The sequence below is a fragment of the Juglans regia genome, chromosome 9 (genome assembly GCF_001411555.2).
Source record: "Juglans regia cultivar Chandler chromosome 9, Walnut 2.0, whole genome shotgun sequence".
NCBI classification, from domain to species: Eukaryota; Viridiplantae; Streptophyta; class Magnoliopsida; order Fagales; family Juglandaceae; genus Juglans; species Juglans regia.
Genome location: NC_049909.1, coordinates 13,575,783 through 13,597,865, shown reverse-complemented (window position 1 = coordinate 13,597,865; position 22,083 = coordinate 13,575,783). Strand labels below are relative to the sequence as shown.

At 34.9% G+C, this 22,083-nt stretch overlaps 1 protein-coding gene across 1 annotated transcript in view; it reads left to right on the top strand.

Annotated features, from left to right (window-relative positions):
- The first annotated feature begins 14,163 nt into the window (after window positions 1-14,163).
- LOC108986572 (callose synthase 10) overlaps window positions 14,164-22,083 on the top strand; it is a 73,172-nt gene continuing 65,252 nt past the window's right edge. The window contains exons 1-7 of the mRNA XM_018959222.2: window positions 14,164-14,654; window positions 17,173-17,270; window positions 17,437-17,600; window positions 18,475-18,598; window positions 18,910-19,020; window positions 19,316-19,417; window positions 20,867-20,956. Coding sequence (XP_018814767.1) covers window positions 14,447-14,654; window positions 17,173-17,270; window positions 17,437-17,600; window positions 18,475-18,598; window positions 18,910-19,020; window positions 19,316-19,417; window positions 20,867-20,956 — 897 coding nt within the window. The 5' untranslated portion in view covers window positions 14,164-14,446. The remainder of the gene's footprint in view (window positions 14,655-17,172; window positions 17,271-17,436; window positions 17,601-18,474; window positions 18,599-18,909; window positions 19,021-19,315; window positions 19,418-20,866; window positions 20,957-22,083) is intronic.

Here is a 22,083-nt window from a genome sequence, read left to right as displayed (position 1 = left end):
ATATACCCTTATGTAACTGACTATTATTATAATTGTGCCATTTTAGGTCTTCAGTTTTATAAAAAAGTACATAATTAGCTTACAATAATTACAAAAATTACTATTAAAAATCTTTTACCGTGTAGTATCTTCTAAAGATTTTGAACTCTTTTAATGTATTGACAAAAATGACCATAACCTTTTAAGATGGGCGTGCGTGCAATATGACATTGTAACATAAGCTCATACGTATATATGCACTGGGCAAGCATAATTATTTTTGGAAAATGTTCGTCTTCCTGCTGGCTCATTCTGGAAATTTTTTTATATTTATTTTTATTTGGTAATTAAAGAAATATTTTTTAATGAAGTTGTCTACTTTTTAAAAAAATATATTTAAAAATGTTAAAAAAATACATTTGAAAAAAAGTAAAAAAAAAAAAAAAACACATGAAATACACTAGCAGGAGCCCTCAACAAAGCAACGGTGGCTGTAGAGTCACTCTTTTTTTTTTTTTTTTGAAAATTTGCTGCCAGTGAATAGTATGCCTTGTTAGGAATAACGCAAACCATATTATGATGTATATATTTATGGAGAATAGTCCAAATTAAATTAGAAAAAGCTAGCTAGCAAGCATATAATTATGTATATCATGTGGTAACGATCAAATCGTGTAGCTAGCTAGCTAGCATGCACATATTTGGTGAGTGAAAGCAAATTACTCATTTCATATTGCATTATTACTTGATATCTATCTTATTTACGTTTCTATCATTTTTGCTCTGTAGATCGTAATTTGCAGCGTTGATCGATTTATTAATCCGACCTATACTACATGACTCACTAATCTTATTTCCATCCGACTCTTTTATTGAATAAACAAATTTGGATTCATCGACTTTTAGTTACTACATACCGTACGACATTATACGCATGTTACCATGCATATATTGGACAATTATATTTGATTGTAACTTCAACATGCATTATTATTATTATTATTATTATTATTATTGCTTATAAATTTGATAATATTTATGTAAAAATTTGTGGTTATAAACTTGGTATTTTAAATATACAACTCTCATGAGCTTGTCAATTGAATGATGATTTTGTATGTTGGCCCATTTATATAAATAATGACGTTTTTAATTAGGTGTTGTTCAGAATCTTCTTTTAAAGAGCTTTTATTTAATAGATGAATTGTTACTATTATATGCTTTTGCAAAGAGATTTTATTTTTGTATAGATTTTTTTTCCTCTAACCGAACGCTACGTACAAGGGGCATACGTGCGTTGCATGTAGCCTCCTTACTAGTATATATATAAGTATGCAATTTTTTTCCTTTTGGAGCTATATATATATATATATATATATATATATATATATTTAGGATGTTTGAGATGTTTTCCATGCACAAAAGTTTCTTCTTGACTATATTAACCTTGCTGCTATAGTTGTTTCCTCTAGTTCTGCATGTTGGAGTTTATTACAAAGAGTGCTCCAACTATCCATCAAAGACTCACCATTTGAAGAGCCACTTTTTGAATTTAATTACTGCCTTGGCTTCAGACATCTTGAGTTCCTTCACAATTCAAAATGGCACGACCAAGTTACTACTGGATGTACTCCGCAAATAGGACATAACTCACTAAACCCTACTAGATGTTCCTTTGGCAGGCCCTCCAAATGAACACTAACACCGCATTGGTGCCCATACTCATAGATAGTTTGGGCATGATGGATGATAGAACTTATATTTAAATGTTGCACTGCTTTCTTGTATCGACAATATTTTCATGTTTTTGCCGCTGTGACAGAAAGTTAGTATTGATTTAAATCATTTTTTCATAACTCAGGAATCCTATTTGTATTCTATCACGAGGATCTCTTTGGTGGCTAATATTCTATTGAGCAGCTCAAGGGTGCTCTAGGTACATTAGGTGTTTTCATTGTATTAATGTGTGAATAGACAGAAAATGATTTGAGTCGTGTGAACAAGTTTTACATTGGTTTTACCATGAAATAAAAAAGAAAATCAGAAATTGTTCTGCTAGGAGTTCATGACAGAGATTTTTGAATCATATATATTATCTTCTCTTTCTGCACTTTAAATTATATAAAGTGACATTTATCATGTATCAATGCTGTGCAGCATTTGAAAATTAGAGGAAGAAACTTTTCTTCTTTAATGAGGTTTTTTTCCTCTTTTCAAGCCATCAACATATAGCAAGTGTTGGAATGTGAGATTCAAAATGAATTAGAAAACTTTGTGCTCTTAATGCCTTTTCACTTTAAGTGCTCATAAGTTGGTGCAGGTGTTTCCCTTTTCCCTTTTCATAAGTTAGACAAACCTCACATTTTTACTGGTTTTTTCATTTTTGTCAAACCAGCCCAGTTCTCCCTCGCCCTTCACCATCGTTGGGAAAAGTCACTTCTATTATATTATAATACTATTAAAATTGAAAAACCGAACCGAACCAGAGTTGAAAAAACCGGAGGTACCGGTTTAGGAGGATAACCGGTGCATAATCGGTTTTCGAAAATGCAAAACCGGTGAATACTGGTTCGGTCTTAAATTTTATCCAAAACTGAACCGGACCGTACCGGTTACACCTTAATTCCAATCGCATGAATGTTGTAGTCTTAAATTTTTTTTATAAAAGTAAACTCATAACTTAATGTGATTTGATATAGTGTGTTATATTATAAATTTATTTTTATTATAAATTAGATCTAACAAATGACGTGACGTCTTGTAAATTTATGAGTTTACTTTTATGAAATAAGTTTATAGTTGTTACATTTTTCTTTATTTTATATTTTCATTTAAATTAATTACTCAATCGTCATATTATGCAATGTAAAATATGTTTATGCTAATACCAATCCAAATGCAAATTGACACATGGGTTTCGTTTGGATAGTAGATAAAATAATATATAAATAGTCGTGAAATAGTTTATGAATAGTAATGAAATTGTTTAAATTGATATGTTTTATGGGATTTTGAGAAATGAGAAAGAAAAAATTGAATATAAATATTATAACTTTAAAATATTATTAGAATATAATTTTTTTTTATTTGAAAAAGTTAATTATTTTTTGTGTTTTGTTTGAAAGTTTAGAAAATTTGTAATAATTAGGTAATACTTGGATTAAAAATTTGAAGATTTGAAATTCAAAAATGTTTGTGTTTGTAGTGTTTGGATATTGAGATAAGATGAAATGAAATGAGATGAGATGAGATGAGAGGTTTTTACAATCCAAACCAGACCTTAATATAAAATATGTTTAGGCGGTGTTTGGACAGCAATATCAAATAAAAAAATTTGAGATTCTTTCGTACGGATGAGCTAACTTTGTATCCAAACACCTTAGAATACACTGAAATAAAAATTATACTCATCATCTCACACACTACACACTATACATAATTATTTATTTTATATTTTTTTCTCTTATTAAATGTGTGGTGTATGAATGATGAGTATAATAATTCATTTAGTTTAGAAAGAATAAAACCAACAAAAATTTAAGAGAAAAAAATTAATTTTTTTTTTATAAAAATAAAAATAAGTTTGGTGTGTGAAAATAATGAATAGAAAAGCTCTACACTAAAATTTTTATTCATCAATCAATGCATACTTTTTTTTTTTATTAGATAGTAGTTAGATCTCTTCCTTCTTCTATCTATTATCTATGTTATATAATTTATTGTTGCCATTTTTATTCGGTTATTTGTTTAATGAAATAGAGATGAAACTCAAGAAACTTTGTTGGATGATGTTCTTAAAACTAAAAGAAAAATTAATTAACTATTTTAGATGGAAAAAGAGACAAAACAATGGAAATACTAACTTCCATTTTGTTTTCTAGTATAATAGCGCTATTCTCCGAGTGACAGGACTCAAAGCTAGTATATACATTCAGAAATGAAAATGATTTATGTAGGTTTACATGTGTAAGTTTTTTGAAAAAAAAATTTGAGACAGGGAAGACTTGAAGAATGAGATGAGATGAAAAATATGTGAATAATAGTTAAATGTTTTGAATTATGATGTTTTATGAGGTTTTAGGAAGTGAGAGAGAAAATTGAATTAAAATATTATAAAATTAAAAATATTGTTAGAGTATAATTTTTAATATAATTTTTGTTTTGAGATTTAAAAAATGTTTAATTATTTTTATGTTTTGTTTGAAAATTTACAAAAGTTATAATGATTAGATGAAAAGCTGAATATTTGAAATTGAAAAATATTTGCTTTTGAATGATGTTTGTGAAGGAAATGAGATGAGATGAAATGTTATAATATTAAAAAATAATATTCAAAGAAATTTTTACTTTTATAATATTTTTATTCAATTTTTTTCTAATTTTCTAAAATTCAATAAAATATATTAACTCAAATAATTTTACTACTATTCACAAACTATTTCATTACTATTTACAGATATTCTAAGTATCCAAATCACCTTTCACTTAAAAAAGTAAGTGAATCTTGCCTGATTACGCCCAAACTAGTACACGGTGTTATAGTATAATTTTGGCTGTCAATCTACTGAGAGTCGAAGAAACACAACAAGATGCAAACTTAAAATAAAATATCAAATTACAATATGACAAGAATTTAGAAATTCTATCTAAAACACGTAATTAAAATGATATTAAGGCACATATAAGAAGGCAAGTAAAGCTTTGGGTTTCCATTAACAAGATCCAATACTCTAACTTTTTCAATCCAAACTATATACACAATTAAAAATTATAGCACAAGATTTTTAATTGAAATATATGACATTATATTCATCTACTTTCTTAAATTTAATTCTAAAATCTATTCTCCCTTTACAAACGCCAGTTTTTATATATAAAAATGAATATCAGATCTAAAGACGACACTATATTCACAAATAATAATGCAACAAAAGATCCATCAATGGCATGAAAAACATGTTTAAGTCATAATCATATATTTATAATTTTATAGCTCAACAAAATCAAACTATAACAATATTTAATATAACTGTCTCAAACTTATAATATCTAAAACAAATAGAGAATTGAATATTAGAATTTTAAACAATAAAACTTAATCTATGAATTGAAATATATTCAAAGTATTTTCACTAATCATTTACGCCCTAGGCTTTACCCAAGATTTAGTTCTCCATAAAAGAAATAAAAAATGATATTTTTCTCTTATCGAGAACTATGTCGTCTATTCCCTCCTCCTTAATTTCTTGCTAACGATATACTTATATAGGGTAGAAAAGAAACCCTAATGTCATCATGATTCCCGCATAAAAAATTACCTAAATTTTAGGACTCAGCTTGACAGTCAAATACGCACTTCAGGAGTTCAAATTTAGAAATATTTATTACAGATAAATTTGTAACCCTTTACGATAGCTTTCCAATGCATCAATAATTGCATCAATTGGATGCATGAGTGTAAAGTTATGATCAAAACACTAAAGTATATCCAGGTTGTCTCCTAGCATATTTCGAACTTGGACTTCATGCAGTTTCCTTTTGTGATTTTTTTTTCTTGACCCACTGGTGATACAACAACGACAGCAGAGGCTTTCGCCTAAAACTCATTGGATCGAAGTGTTGTGCACGCCATGCACAATGTACTTGTGGATGTAGGCTCTTATACCGAATCACATAAATCTCTGTGTCTTTATTTATTTATTATTATTTGCTATTTATTTCATGGATGAGCGCGAATAGCACTGTATCGAAGCTCGAATCACCAATGTGGGTCGGAGATGACTCTTTCTTGCTTTTCGATCTGTTGTACAATTTTTGGCATTAACACTTGGCGCCTTCTGTGGAATCGACAATATCTTCTACACCGGAATTGAGAGAAGGATATTCTCTGACTCATGAGAATGTCTTAAAAAAATCAGATAAGATCTTCTCAACTCTGTTATTTTTCTTTTTTGTCTACAAACTAATGCTGCAACAATTAAATATATATATTATTCGTGGAAGAACACAAGAAACAGATGCACTACACACATGCACCATGCATTGCATACGTAGGAAGGGGTACACGGCTTTCACCCACTTCCTCCACCATGTGGAAGCCATAGCCATTGGTGACCCACCAGTGATACAATGGTAGCGGAGATGTAGCGACGGTGGAGGCTTTTGCCTAAGACTCACCGGATCGAAGTGTTGTGCATGTTGTGCACAGTGTGGGCAGAGAGCAACAAGCTGTTGGAGGCCCACACACCAGCGTCCGTGAGCTTGCAGGGTGACCACCACCCGCCAACCGCAACACTGGCAGTTTTTGTCGCCAGTGGGGTGGTTCCTCAACACCGGTAGCCAGTTGCGTCCAGCACAACACGGGCAGAGGATGCACTCTGTCGAAGGATCACCAAACAAGGCGTCCGTGCGCAGGCCAACCCATCGCCGACCGCCACCTTGCTCGCCGGCGTTGTCTGCTATCGATGCAGTGGTTCCTGGCCCCCAAGAGTTCTTCACCATGCACTTCGCCATTCTCGTTCGTGCACACCAAAGGAGACCACTCGACGCCAATTGTCGCTCGCCAACAAAACCAAGTCGACCACAGCCTAGATCATCGGATTTTTCTGTTGTCAACGTGAAGACCATCTGCCACCGAAGTGCCAACGCTCGCCTTGTGAACTTCCTCGCCACCCCGAAGATACAACTCTTCGCCAGTACTAGCCCACGGAAGCTTCCTCTCCCACGGAGGCAATCCAGAGCAACTCACATGGAGAGCAACATTGCATGGCGGAAAATGATTTACAACAACGTCCCTTGGTGAGAACCTCTCCACCGACACCTTGCCTGATTCGCACAAGTACAAATCATATATCCTGATGGTTAGCTGTGGACATGATGGGCAGCACTTTGGCGAGTGATAAGACTAGCTCCGTGGGCGAGCAACCACACCAATGCATCTGGCGAGCAACAATACAAGCACCTTGGGTGAGCAACCAGACCAACGCCTTGGGCAAACTAGACCAACTCCTCTAGGTGAGCAACAACTCAAAAGTGAGACCATGCAAACGACGAGCAAAAGTGGCGAGCAACCAACCTCGGTGAGAAAGAGTTCAGATCAAGATTAATCGATACGGCGATCAAACGAATCTGGAAAAAAAAAATCGAGCTACTTGACTAAGAATTGACTCGCCTTGCCTCCAAGAAATCAGTGAACGACCAAAAATATCCAAAGACAGAATAATTTTCAAGAGCATTCAAGGATGAACAACTTTCCCGCGCAAAAATCATTCAGCAGCGAATGATCTCAGTCAAGGAGGAATTGAAAGCAACAACTAAATGGTTCGGGTTTGTCTCTTTCAAAATTGTTATTTTATTTTTACTAAAGAATTTGATTTTTGGAAGATTTTTCCCACAAAGCTCCTCGAGGTTTCACGAGAAGCCTAGTGATTGTACACCCCGATAATATAATTCGTTGGGAATCACTTGCGTGGCACGAAACATCAGCTGTGAAGCCCTACTTAAGCATTACTTGTGTATCTCAATTTGTCATCAACATAATAGGTCGTTCAGTATCGCGGGCATCCCAGGCTTTCATTAATGCTAGAGCATTGCTACCCGCGGGCATCGCCCGTGTGTCACTAGCCTTCGCCATACTCAGGGAGATGAACTAGATTTTCAAACTTTAAACTTGTGATTTCGATTATTTAATCTAACATGTTTATTTTTGTTGGTACAATCGAGCTCTAGCACCCGCCATAGAATGCGATCACTCTTTGTCTCCCATCTCAAAGGGTTACATGGTTGAGGCACTCTCCCGCTATACTCACATTGCCAGAGTATGCGGTCGAGACACTTTCCCCCTACACTCTCATTGTCAGGGTTACATGGTCGAGATACTCTCCCACTACAATTGCATTTTCAGAATTACGGGGTCTAGACACTTTCATCGCCAGGGTTGTGCGGTTGAGGTACTCTCCCGCTACACTCGCATCGCCAGTGTTACGCGGTCGAGACACTCTCCCGCTAGACTCTCATCGCCAGGGTTGCACGGGTGAGGTACTCTCCCGCTACACTCGCATCGCCAGTGTTACGCGGTCGAGACACTCTCCCGCTATACTCTCATCACCAGAATTACACAATCGAGGTATTCTCCCGCTATACTCGCATCGCTAGGGTTACGCGATCGAGGTACTCTCCTACTACACTCGCATCGCTATGGTTTTGCGATCGAGACACTTTCCCGCTACACTTGCATTGCTAGGATTACGCGATCAAGGCACTCTCCCGCTACACCCATCGCCAGCATTACGCGGTCAAGGCATTCTCCCGTTACACTTTCATCGCCAGGGTTACGTAGTCGAGACACTCTCCTGCTATACCCGACGCTAGAGTGACATGGTCGAGGCACTCTCTCGCTACACTCGCATCTCCAGGGTTACGCAGTCGAGGGACTCTTCGACTACACTCGTATCGTCAGGGTTACGCGGTCAAGGCACTCTCCAGCTACACTCTCATTGCCAGGGTTACGCGATCGAGGCACTCTTTTGGCTACACTCGCATCGCTAGGGTTACACGATCGAGGCACTATCTGGCTACACTCACATAGCCAGGGTTACGCGGTTGAGGCACTCTCTCGCTACACTTGCAACGCCAGGGTTAGGCAGTCGAGGTACTCTACCGTTACACTCGCATCACAAGGGTTACGCGGTCGAGTCACTCTTCCGCTACACTCTCATCGCTAGGGTTATGCGGTCGAGGCACTCTCTCGCTACACCCATTGCCAAAGTTAGGCGGTTGAGGCACTCTCCCACTACACTCTCATCGCTAGAGTTATGTGGTCGAGGTACTCTCCCACTACACTCGCATCGCTAGTGTTACGCGGTCGAGTCACTCTCCCGCTACACTTTTATTTCCAACGTTACAAAGTCGAGGTACCCTCCCGTCAAATTCAAGCTAAGTGTCTCCACTCGCCACAACTGCTACCAGTGAGTTACTTTCGGGAATGAGCCTTTGAGCTTCACAACCACCTCATGTGGGTATCTTTCCGGAAAGAGTCGACGGGCTCAACAACAGCCTATGACGGATCCAGGGGGGTCAATGGCACCCTGACCACTTAAGCACGGGTCATTACAAACAAACTCTTACATCCACATCAAAACGAAAAAGCACCAACAAAAAATACAACACGGGGCAAAATCTACTGAGACCACCAAAAACCCAAAAACGACCACTGAGCACAGAAATATACGTATTTTTACTAATGATAAACATTTATATACAATCACTACGCAAACGTTCTTACAAACAAACTTCACAAAAGCCCATCCTCGAAGGTCTTTATTGCAAATTTTACAATTTCTTCTTGAGTACCACTCATGGAGATCTCCATTGCATAACAGTGAAAAACTACGAACCAGCTACCAGAATTTCATTTTCTGCAGGTTATCTTCACCACCGTTGACTTGAAGATTCTCAAGACCTTCTTGATAAACAAGTTGACCTTAAGAATCGAGGGCATCTATTAGGGACTAAATTGATTGGGTCAAACCCTTTGAAAACCTATAACTAAGGGAAGAGATAAAACATGAAAGAGATAAGACAAATAAGTTAGCTTAGACTCCTGAAAGGAAAATATATCATAAGTCAAGTTGGACTCTATCATTACAAGGAAATAACCTCTATATAAAGAGCAGCTCCCCTGTAAATATAAGAGACTCTCTCCATGCACTTTCCACCAATTCTCTAGAGGGACACTCATGCAACTAAATTCTCTCATTGTATTGAACGATATGTGAGGTCATGAGACATTATAAAATCATCACCTGTTATAGTGGATTATGCCCCCAACAACCCGTGGACTTAGGCTTTTATGCCGAACCACGTAAATCTTTTTGTTCTCTATTTATTTATTCTTATTTGCTATTTATTTCATGGATGAGCGTGAAGAGTACCGTATCGAAGCCCGAATCACCAATGTGGGTCGGAGATGACTCTTTCTTCCTTTCTGGTTTGTTGTGTAATTTTTGGCATTAACACCCATCATTATCCTTATTTGAAGAGTCCTACACTTGTTGAAATTTCTTAAGTTGTTCCAACGTCTTGCCCACTTGAAGGTCCTCCTTTTAATTTGACTGGGCTTTGACTTGCTCTTTTATAGACTCTAAAATTAAACATAAAAATCTGTTTAAGAGTATCCCAAAGTAAACAGAAACTCAATTCAAGAATATAAATTAATTCTTATGATTTCTATTTAAATTTTAACATTTTAATCCAATAATAAATTATTTAGAGTGAATTTTCATATACTTATCATTACCTTAAAAACCTCGTATTTTTATAGCAAGTCTTGCTTACAAAAATGAATCTTACCTAAAAACCTCGTATATTTTTTTAGCGTGTCTATCTTTTTTTAAAAAAAAAAAAATTACATAAAATTATATTTATTCCTAACATTAGTGTGTCGGAGAAATTATATTCTTCATTTCAAGTCCTTGAACTTTGAATCACCGTACCGCACCATAGAGCAAGGTAAAAATAAAGTGTCTTAAAGGACTTTAAACCACGAACTTTTCACGAGAATTTCATCTTCTTGCACGAACTTTTCCACACCAACCGATGTCCCACTCACCTTTGCCAAAATTAACATGTAATTTTTTTAAAAAAAAAACACTCATATGCATTTTGACCTGTTTGTCCATATACATTCAACTCCGTATGAATTGTCATCTCATCTTATCATATTTTATCATTATAATTTTATTAAATTTTTACACAAAATACAATAAACAATACAATTTTTTTAAATTTCAATTCAATTTTTTCAAATTAAAAAATAATAATAATATTAAAAAAAATAATAATAATATTTTATTCAACTTTTAACTTTTATATAAAACTATTACATTTCATCTCACTATCTAAACGAGGGCTCAATGTGCCGGATTGACAGAACAAACATAAATAAAAACAAAAATGCCCTTGAGACAAGATCAAAGGATTCTAATCCAAGGCATTATAATCAGTTGGAACAATTCTTTATAAACTAGATTTCATAAGAAATTTCATCAACCAACTATTTGCCCGAGTCTTGGCTGCTAATTTCTTCTCAGGGTTCCTAGAACACCATAGCTATCGTTAGGGTTGCAAACGGTCTGGTTCGGTCCGGTCCGGCGATGGACCGAAAATTTTCGATCCATCATTTTTTCGGACCGGACCGGACCGATCGGTCCAGTCGGTCCGGTTTTTTTTTTTAATTTTTTAAATAATTAATAAAAAAATTTATTTAAAATACTAAATTAAATTAAGTGACTTATTAATGTGGATTATGTAACAAACTCAATAAAAAAAATATTTTATATGGTCAATGATAATAAATTAGATGGAAATTATATTATTAATTTATATAATTACTATATAATTAACTAATTGATATTATATATTTATTAATTCATATAATATTAACAAGTGTTAATAGTATATTTAAAATTTTATATTGTTAATAGTGATAGGTTAGATGAAGATATATATAAAATATTGTTAATTTATAGAATATTAACAAGTATTAATAATATATTTAAAAATTTATACTGTTAATTGTACAATTATTAAATAAAAAATATTTTTTTTTTTACTTTTCATTCGGTTCGGTCCGGTCCGAAAAAACCGTGGACCGTGGACCGGACCGAATGTTTTCGGTCCTCTAAAATATGGACCGGACTGCACCGGTCTAAGTCTCGGTCTGATCCGGTCCGGACCGAAATGGTCGGTCCGGTCGGTCCGACCGGACCGTTTATCACCCATAGCTATTCGCTTCATAGATAAAAATATAGGAGTGTACACAATTCTTTCTATCTTAGGCTTCGTTTGGTTACTGAATTCAACTGAGTTCAGCTGAATTCAGTCTAGTTTTAAGTTAAGTCTAATATCTAAACATTCAACTCTCAAATTACTAAATTCATCCCAATTCAAAACCTTCTTACAGATGGAACTCATAACATTTTTCAAATTAAAACATCTTTTTACGTGGGATCCACAACCTTTTTTAATTTTTCATAAAAAATATTAAATTCATCTTAACATCTAAACACACTTTAAACTCAATTTAGATGGGTCATATATAATTTTCTTCACCATTTAACTCATTACTATTCATAAAGAAATCGATGTAGCTGAACTTAATTCAACATTTAAATGCAACCTTAGTGTTGGATCCACCACCTTAGCAGGCGGATAGATTCACCAGCTATCTATCCCTCGACTTCTAAAGGGAGGAGATCGTCGATCCTGCCCTCAACAAACTGGTACATTGGAGATCATTATTGTTCGTTGCATACGATAATAGACATGATAAAAAACAAATTCATCAAAATAAGCAAAATAAATTGATCTAGACTGGGTTATGTTAGGCTCATTGTTAATAGAGTGCTGCTATAATCATACTCAAATAAAAAATTTACCGCCAATTATCCCTTCTTATTATTTTTATCTAGGGAAAAAAATAAAAATTCTATTCATTAGCCCTACATTGTATATTTATTTTTATTTATTTATTTTAATATGTGTGTAGTGTAGAGTTGTTGTGTAGAATAACTAAAAAAATAAAGTTGAGTCCAATTGCATAGTCCTAACACCCCACCTCCACTTTATTTGGGCTGTTGAGGATGTTGCACTTCCTTCGTGGCTAAGTTTATACATGACCAAAATAATAAGCGGAAAAATATAATGTCAATTTCCTAGAATGTAAGGAAAACACAGAGTCGTACACATGCACAGAAAAGATGTTCACTTTGTAAACGACAATTGATGTAGGCAATCTTTGGCACGAAGTAATCTTCTAAACGACGAATCATTAGAGAGTGAGATTGTGATTAGTCCCACAGGCTTGCAACTTCTCAAAAAATAGTTAATTTTTAAAAACACCTAAAAAGTATTAGCTTTCTTAAATGACTCGATAATTAGGTATAGTTTGAATAATGAATTGATATGCTATGAGTTACGACGAAAGTTAAAAATTAAATAAAATATTAATTTTTAATATTATTATTTTAAGATTTGAAAAAGTTTAATTATTTATTATATTTTTATATAAAAATTTTAATAATAAAATGAAATGAGATAAAACACTTTTATTATTCAAACGGAATCTTAATTAGCTGAAGGAAAGTGTTTCTTGAATCAATCAATTGAATTGCTTTAAGGTTTATTTTATTGACATAACAATTCATTACTTTATAATTTTAAAATAAAGAAATAATATTTATAATTTTAGAATATGTAGAGTTGTATATTAATATTACTTGTAAAGTTGTTCTGCACAACTTCATTATTTATAAAATTGTATCTAATATTACTCTTTAACATATTAATAAATTTGTGTAAGTAGAAGTCAACAAACAACTTTTTAAAGAAAATGATTTTTATAAGTTGTTCTGCACAATTTTTTTAAATAAAGTTTAATCTATTAAAAAAATAATTTTATATAATGAAATAAAATTTATATTCAATTTTATTATTTTTCTAGAGTTCAATATAGCTTTATAATATAATAATTAATTAAAAAACTATTTATTATTATTTTCTTAACATCTCTTAATATGATATTAAATGATAAATTTATTAGTAAAATATAATAAATAATAAATAATTATTTAATATTATATTATAAAATAATAAGAAATGATAAATTTATTAGTAAAATATAATAAATAATAAATAATTATTTAATATTATATTATAAAATAATAAGAAGATGATAATAAAAAGAGATAAAAAATATATTATTAATTGAGAATTAAAAAAATCTTTTTGATACAAGATTATTGATAAGAGTTTTGCTGTATACAATTATTTTAACATGTTTTTTTATAAATTCTATTAATATAATTGATAAAAATAATTATTTTATATTCAAAAATTATAATTATTTTATATTAAAAAATTGACATGATCAATCACAACAAAACTTACAAAATATACACGGCTTCGTTTGGTTAATAAATATCTCTCAACTCATCGTTACAACTTTTTCAAATTTTAATATAAAATATAATAAATAATTCAATTTTTTCAAATTCTAAAATAATAATAATATTAAAAAATAATATTTTAACAATATTTTATCATCTCAACTCAACTCAACTCAACTCACATCTACATCCAAACGCAACCAAAATAAGTAGTTCGAGAGGGGAAGCGCAGAGCACAAAAACACGCCATCGTTTACAGGAGCAGAAACGTAATTTCAAGTAGTCTTCCACAAATTCCTCATCCTTTTCCTTTTTCCCGCGATCTCCGACTCCGCGTTTCTTCTCCCCGTAATATTTCCCCGTTTAAACTTCTCATTTCGAATCCTTTCTCTGTTCCTAAACTTGACTCACCGCGATCGAGTGGACCACCCGCATTCAACTTGGACAGAGTCAGGGTTGCCAAAACTCGATTTCATTTGTGATATCTAGGGCTCCGATTGCTCTCAGACGGAGCCTTAGCCATGGCTAGGGTTAGAGAGAATTGGGAGAGGCTGGTGCGCGCGACACTGAATAGGGAACAGCGGAGAAGTGCCGGCCAGGGCCACGAAAGAACTCCCAGTGGGATCGCCGGTGCGGTCCCACCCTCACTCGTGAAATCCACGAACATCGATGCGATCTTACAGGCAGCCGATGAGATCCAATCCGAGGACCCCAGCGTCTCAAGGATTCGTGAGTCTGTCTCTCTTTCTCCCCCTCCCTCCCTCTCCTTTTAAACTTTAAATTCTGGTCAGTTTCCTTTTTCTATTTCCAATATTGTTTCGGTGTTGATAATTTATTCTGTACAGTTATAGCTGTTGTTGCATGTTTTCAAGGCTCATTTAAGCTCTGATTTTACTAAGAAACATGCGTGGTTGTGACACGGGTTCTGGTTGTGATATGATATTTGAATTACGGTGCTCTCATAATTAATTGAGCTAAGAAATCAAAGATTAGGACTGAGGCGAATATAAACATAATAGAAATTTCAAGCAGCTGTGTATTAGGGAATGAGGGAGATAGTTGTTAGGTGTCGGCCCTTTGTTGTCTTATTCATCTTGAATAAGTTGTTAATGCTTATTAAAATAGCCTTGTCAAGTACATATCTATAAGATGCGGTCAAAGCCACTATATATTTTAGTCTGAGGTATACAAATCTTAGACTCTATGCTTCTTGATAATGAATAATTCAATAGTAGGATTAAATCAAGTGAGCCAAGGGTGCTTTTGGCAAAAGAGAAATGCTTGTTCTACACAGAAATCTTTCACAAGGAAGTTACACATTGACGGGGTTTAATGTAATTTGTCAGATTGTAAAGTGAATCTGATGTATTATATTAATTCATGTCAGTGTGTAAACTTCTTTATGTGATATTAATCCAGGTCTAAGGTTCAAATCCTCTAGATATTGTTTGCATTTGAACTTTAGACCTGGGGGGAACATACCCCCAAGCCCAAGGCCTTTATCACTTCAGCCCAAGACCTTCCACTTCTCTTTTATGGGTGTGCCTTTTCATATTTTATCTCTTGCTGGGTTTTTCAATAGTTCTCATGGGCTAGTCACCCTGGTGATATGCTGTCTTTGTTACTCTTTATAATGGCCATGGAGGCTCTAAGCAAAATGTTATTAATTACTATCATGGAGGTTTTCTCTCTAGCTTTCTATGGGAGCTAATGTTTATTTATTTATTTTATTTTATTTTATTTTAAATAGAGAAATAGTAACAGAAAGCTAAAGGGAAATTAGGCTCATTGTGGGAGCCAGTATATATATTTTTGATAATTAATAAAAGAATTTTATTCCAAGTAAATAGGCATAGCCCAAGTATACAGGAAGTATACATGGGAGCCAGTATATATGTTATTTGCTTTAAGAAACTTTCAGGAGAGATGAAAAATGGGTGAGTAAAGTTTGGTGGTGCTTTGAAATGTTATATTGTCGACACTGGACAATTTTATGGTCCATGGTTTACTTGTTAAAAATTTAATTAGGCTATTCGAAGGAGAAAGTTAAGATAGTCAGTTGGAAAACTAAGCCTACATGACTTTCTTGCCATTTATAGCTCCTAACTTGTAACTAGGTGTTCTCATTTGTATACTTCTTGTGTGCTTGGGTTACACATATTATTTGAGTCAACAAAATTTTATTCTTACTTATAAAAAAAAATTTCTCTTACTTGTTTAAACCCCCTCGTAATGCTTCCACATCACACCGATAAGGTAAATCATTGACTTTTCACCAATTGAGTGTGAGCCCTATAAATTGTTTGCACTCAAGGGCTTAAAATTTGGACCTAGGAGGAGCATACTCCCAAGGCCAAGGCCCCGGCCCCATACGAATTGAGCCAACCCCTAAGGGTTACCTAGATTAAGGAAGGTTAGAGAAGCAAGTATTAGTAAAATTTATAAAGAATTCAAGACGGTAATTACTATGGACTGTAGTCCACTCATACAAAGATCTAAGCATGTTTTTAACCTTGGAAAATTTCTTTCGCAATCTTTGAAGTTACGACCGTTATGTCCTTCCAAATGCTCCACATCAATCACAAATGAGCCCTCCTTCTAATGTCTATGCCCATGACTCCACTTGGTATTCCTCCCCAAGCTTTTATGTCCAATTCTTGTATATGCTTGATTCTATAATAGCTTTTACAGGATATATTTTCATTTTGACTTCCTTAAGATGTTACAATAAAGAGTATTACCTACCTGTGGATAGCTCAAGTGGTAAAGGCGAACTTGTGTGCATGTGCCCCATATCACGGGTTTGATTTCCCCTGGGATCAAATTGCGATTTAAGTGGGAGGCCATGACGGTGGGTTGTTGTGCTAGTCTCCCTGGGGGTTTAGGTTCCATGGGTGAGTCCTAAGGGCTTTGCCATGTGGTGGTTCCCCTGTCATAAAAAAGAAAAAAAAAAAGAAAATAAAGAGTATTGATACAATATAAAGTGGCATGGTGGAATAAGGATGTTCTAATTTGTTGGCGTGCCTATCTTTTCCTTGTTTTAGTATTTCTGACATATCTCAAGATATTACTCTCCATGTCTTCTATAAAGGTCAATTGTAAGTGCAGAGACTGTGTGTGCATACCTTTGCTGGATCATAAATTTTACTAATTGCATAATTTTATGTCTATTAGTTGATAACATATTTACTTATCAAAAAAATAGTTGATAACATATTTCATACTAGTTAAATGTTTTCAATTTCAGTGTGTGAGCAAGCATATACCATGGCGCAAAACCTAGACCCCAATAGTGATGGTAGAGGTGTTCTTCAGTTCAAGACTGGTTTGATGTCTGTAATAAAGGTATTATTATAGTACAACTTAGTCCATACACAGCCTAAATTAGAATCTAATTACTGATATCAGTTTTAGATGCTCCGCATAAAAACATTACTTGTGCAAATTGCTTTTCTGCTGGATTTTATCAAGTTATCAACTTGAGTCATGAAGACTGGACTATTTACTGCAGCAAAAACTTGCCAAAAGGGATGGGGCCCAAATAGATCGTAATCGTGATATTGAGCACCTGTGGGAGTTTTACCAACAGTACAAGAGTCGGCACCGAGTGGATGATATCCAAAAAGAGGAACAAAAATTGCTGGAATCTGGAAATTTTAGTGCTAACCTGGGAGAGTATGGCCACTAATGCTGCTTTATTTGCTCGCTTATGTTCTATTCATTTACTTAAATCCAATAATGCTTACATGCATGTTTGGGTAGTAATTCGGAATTGAGGCTTGCTATTGCCTGTTGCTCTAGAGAGTTCTATGTTGGATTTTGGAACTAGTAACCTTGAAATTCATTAGTCATAGGCATAACATGAGGGCATGTGAAATGTGTGGTAGAATGAATTGCTTTTATCTGGTTGAAACATATTTTGATCTTACAACATGGTGTATGCTATCGATAGAGATGAAAGGGGCATCATAAGCAAGAGTGGATCTTCATTCAAGTAAGACATAGGACACCTTTGCTTCATTGGTAAATTTGGAACGCATGCTTTTTTCTTGCTCAGCCTTGTTTATGAGGTTCCTTGGTGGGACAAGGCATGGGCAGCCTCACCATTGGGAATGTGCTGCCACTATAGAGCAAGGCCAAGGCCTGGAAAACCATGCCATGGGCAGTCATGCCCACAAAAGGCCATTGCATGGGCCTTCATGCCAAGGCAAGCCTAGGAACATGGTGCCATGCCATTGCATAACCAGCCATAGTATGGCACCCAGGCGTGGTATGGCCAAGGCATGCATGATCCTGATTTGCAGGCTTGTCTCTATCGAGGTTGTGCTTGGCCTTTGGGACTTTTGTTTTGTGGCTCTTCATTTTCGTATATGCACTTGCATCGTAGTTTAGCTGCTGCTTGTGGACTAAGGTTGTCTGAGTAAGCCAGAAGTGAGATTAATTTCCTTATTTGGATACTGAACACTTGGAAGAGCCTTCAGCGTCCCCTCTATCTGGGTCATGCATTGTTCCAGTGTGTGTGTTTTTTTAAATTATATATTTTTTTCAGGCTGCAACTCAGATCTATAGAAATGAAAAAAGCAATTGCTAATTTGAAGGCCATAGTTGAGGTTATGGATGCGCTTAGCAAAGATGCAGATCCTAATGGAGTTGGAAGACTTATAATTGAGGAGGTACATCACTTTTGCCCACCTACCTCTGGATGTACCTTTCAAGAGGCCATTAACCACATTACAATAGTCAAGATATATTTAGGATTTACAACATATAGTTTTATAATTACTACTAATTGTATGGGTTTGAGCTATTCTTTCTAATGTTCTCAGGATGTTAGCGGATGTGTAATGGTGGCAATGAAATTTATTCTTAAAACAGTGTCATTAAAATTAGGATTCTGTTTCTACCTTGATACCTGGTGGTATCTTTGACATATGAAGCTTAGACATTGCGAACTCACATTTCTCATTATTCTGTGGATTTTCAGCTGCGAAGAATGAAAAAGTCTGATGCGAAATTAGCTGGGGAACTCGCACCTTACAATATTGTTCCTCTAGAGACAGTTTCATTGACCAATGCCATTAGAACTTTTCCAGAAGTAAGTCAAATCTTGAACAAGATATATTCCAATGTTTGCCACTTATCAAAGAAGAAAAAAAAAGAGAATATTCCAATGTTTGTTTTCCCTGCTCCTTGGTGATTCTGTACGAGTTTTTTTTTTTTATATGCTGTTACAAGTTTTAAGTTGCAAAATCATAGTCATATTAATTGAAAATAGATGTTCATTTTAAAATTAAATTGGACTTTTTCTTTGCCCTGCATCTTTGTTCTCTACTCCATTTGGTTGGAAATACTTATAACTCTACATTATTTATTTTTGGTTATCTCAACAGGTTAGAGGTGCAATGTCTGCAATTAGATATACTGATTTTGAGAATTCTAGACGAAGGGATGCGGATATGTTTGATCTTCTGGAATATGTGTTTGGTTTTCAGGTTTGTGTATGCTTATATTTCTCCATTCTGTTCTTTGATATGTATGACTGTAGATTATGGTTTTGTACACTTATAAAAAAAAAGGATTATGGTTTTGTAGATAGGTTTGAATTTTTAATGCTGATTGGTATTAGGGTTGGGCTCCGACTCTGACGGAGTCGAAAAGCCCAACTCCGACTTCGATTGGAGTTGTTGGAGTTGGAGTGGCGGAGCGTCGGAGGGATGGCTTTGCTGGTTGCGTTTGTGTCGCCGTTGAACGGTGCTCGGCCTTCGAACGTCGTCGAGAGATAGGGAGAGAGTGTCTTGACTGTCGACTGCTCCAACACGAGTCTTCTCCCATTTCCCTTTCTGATTTTATCGAGTCTCATCCAAAAACTAGTTTTTATATGCAAAGGGATGAAAATGAATGGCTAACGAGCGGTCAAATTGGTATCTTGAAATTAACATTGCTATAAATATAGACATGAACACAGTACATCCACAAGCCACCCTAGAACCAAAAAAAAAAAAAAAACACGACGGTGATTAAGATTTGATCCTAAAGGCTTGAGACTTGAGTGAATAAAAAAAAAAGACTTTGTTGAACCCAAAGGCTCGAGATTTGAATCCAATGTCCTTTCCTTTCCTCCAGGAGTTCAAAAGGTAGAAGTTATGCATACCGAATATCGAAGGACAAAAGTGAAATTAAATGAATATCCTTTACATTGAAGATCTCGAAAAAGAAAAAAAAATTATCACTTGTCTAAGCTGTCTTATCCCTTTCCCCTTCGTACCTCTCTTCACAAAGCAGTGTAAAATAATGTTGTTAAAAAAAAAGACAACTTGACATTGGTTCAGAGCTTCAGATAAAAAGCAATCTCGTATAAATTAATTAGTAAATTCGATAGAATTGGTTTAGAATAGCGAACAAATAACAGTAGTCGGAGTTCGGAAGTTGATATCGGCTCCGACTTTGATTTCGATTCCAACAATATTTTCTAAAAAAATTCCGATTCGGACTCCGAATTCCGATTACTCCGATTCTGTCAGAGTCGGAATCGGAGCAGACGTCGGCCGGAGTCGGAGCATGCGGAAGTCTTGCCCAGCCCCAATTGGTATCTTTCATGTTTTAGTTGGGCTGATGCATTAGTGGTAGTCTCTTACACTTTAGATTACTTTGGATTTTCATTAAGTAGACCATAAATGCATCCATAAAATACGTTTATGCATATGAATATATATTTGTCTGGGTTTTTTAATAAAACTTCTTAGAGGGTGAAAGGTCCTTCACGTAATCTCTAAGTTAGTTTATTTAGTTGTGACTTGAAACCGGCTAGGCTATGTTGTGGAAATCATTTAAGTACCATTTAAGCTACAATTTTGGCCTAATATGCATCATTCTAAGAATATATGCTCTTTATCTTACATGTACTCATGGTTTCCTTAGTTAGCTGACTTCTGTGCATGCAGGAAGACAATGTAAGGAACCAGCGGGAGAATGTTGTCCTTATGATAGCAAATGCACAATCTCGACTTGGCATTCCTGTAGAGGTTGATCCGGTGAGAGCTTACAACTATTTGTTAACCAATTAATTCTCATAGATTTAGGTTATTGGCTTACCATTTTTTGGTTATTTCAACAAAGCCTCGTTTGTTTTCGCAGATGAGATGATTTGAGATTAAAATTAAAAAGTTGAATAAAATATTGTTAGAATATATTTTTTTAATATTATTTTTGTTTTGGGATTTGAAAAGTTGAATTGTTTATTTTATTTTGTATGAGAATTTGGAAAAGTTATAATGATTAGATGAGATTAGATGGGATGAGTTGAGAAGTTTCTTGAAAACAAACGAGGCCTTAGCTTTTTAGTTTAACAGTTTTTGTCTTGGTAATATGGTGTGAGTTTGTGTGAATGGGACATATGGTGTACCAATGAAGTGAATGGGACATATGGTGTGAGTTTGTGGAAACATATAAGAAGAGGTTGGGGGGTCTTTTCCAGGCATATAAGATTTTGTCTTGGAAATGGGACTAGGATCAAATTTTGGTATGATAATTGGAGTGGTAATGGGGTTTTAAAGGATCTATTCCCTATTCTCTTTAGGGTGGCAAGTGATAATGATGTATCAGTGGAGGAAGTTATGGTAATAGTGGGGGAACAAATTCAATGGAATATTAACTTTACCCGGGCAGCACATGATTGGGAAGTTGATATTTTTGCATCCTTTTTCAGCCTCTTATATTCTCTCAAACGCAGCAATCATCAAGCTGATAGGTTGTGGTGGATACACACGGGGAAAGGCTTATTCTCGGTTCGCTCGTATTATAAATCCTTAACACAAGAACAGCCAACCCAATTCCCCTGGAAAAGGATTTGGAGACACAAGGCACCCCTCAAAGCAGCGTTTTTTGTGTGGACTGCTTCTTTGGGTAAGATACTCACAACAGATAATTTGAGAAGACGAGGAGTGATCATCGTTGATTGGTGCTGTATGTGCAAGAACGAGGGTGAATCGGTGGATCATCTTCTACTACATTGTGATATAGCTAGAGGGATATGGAATGAAGTATTCAGAAGATTAGACTTGGGATGGGTTATGCCCAAGTCCGTGGTGGAGATGTTGGCTAGTTGGACAGATTTAAGAGGTAACAAACAGATCAAGGCTATTTGGAAAATGGTGCCCAT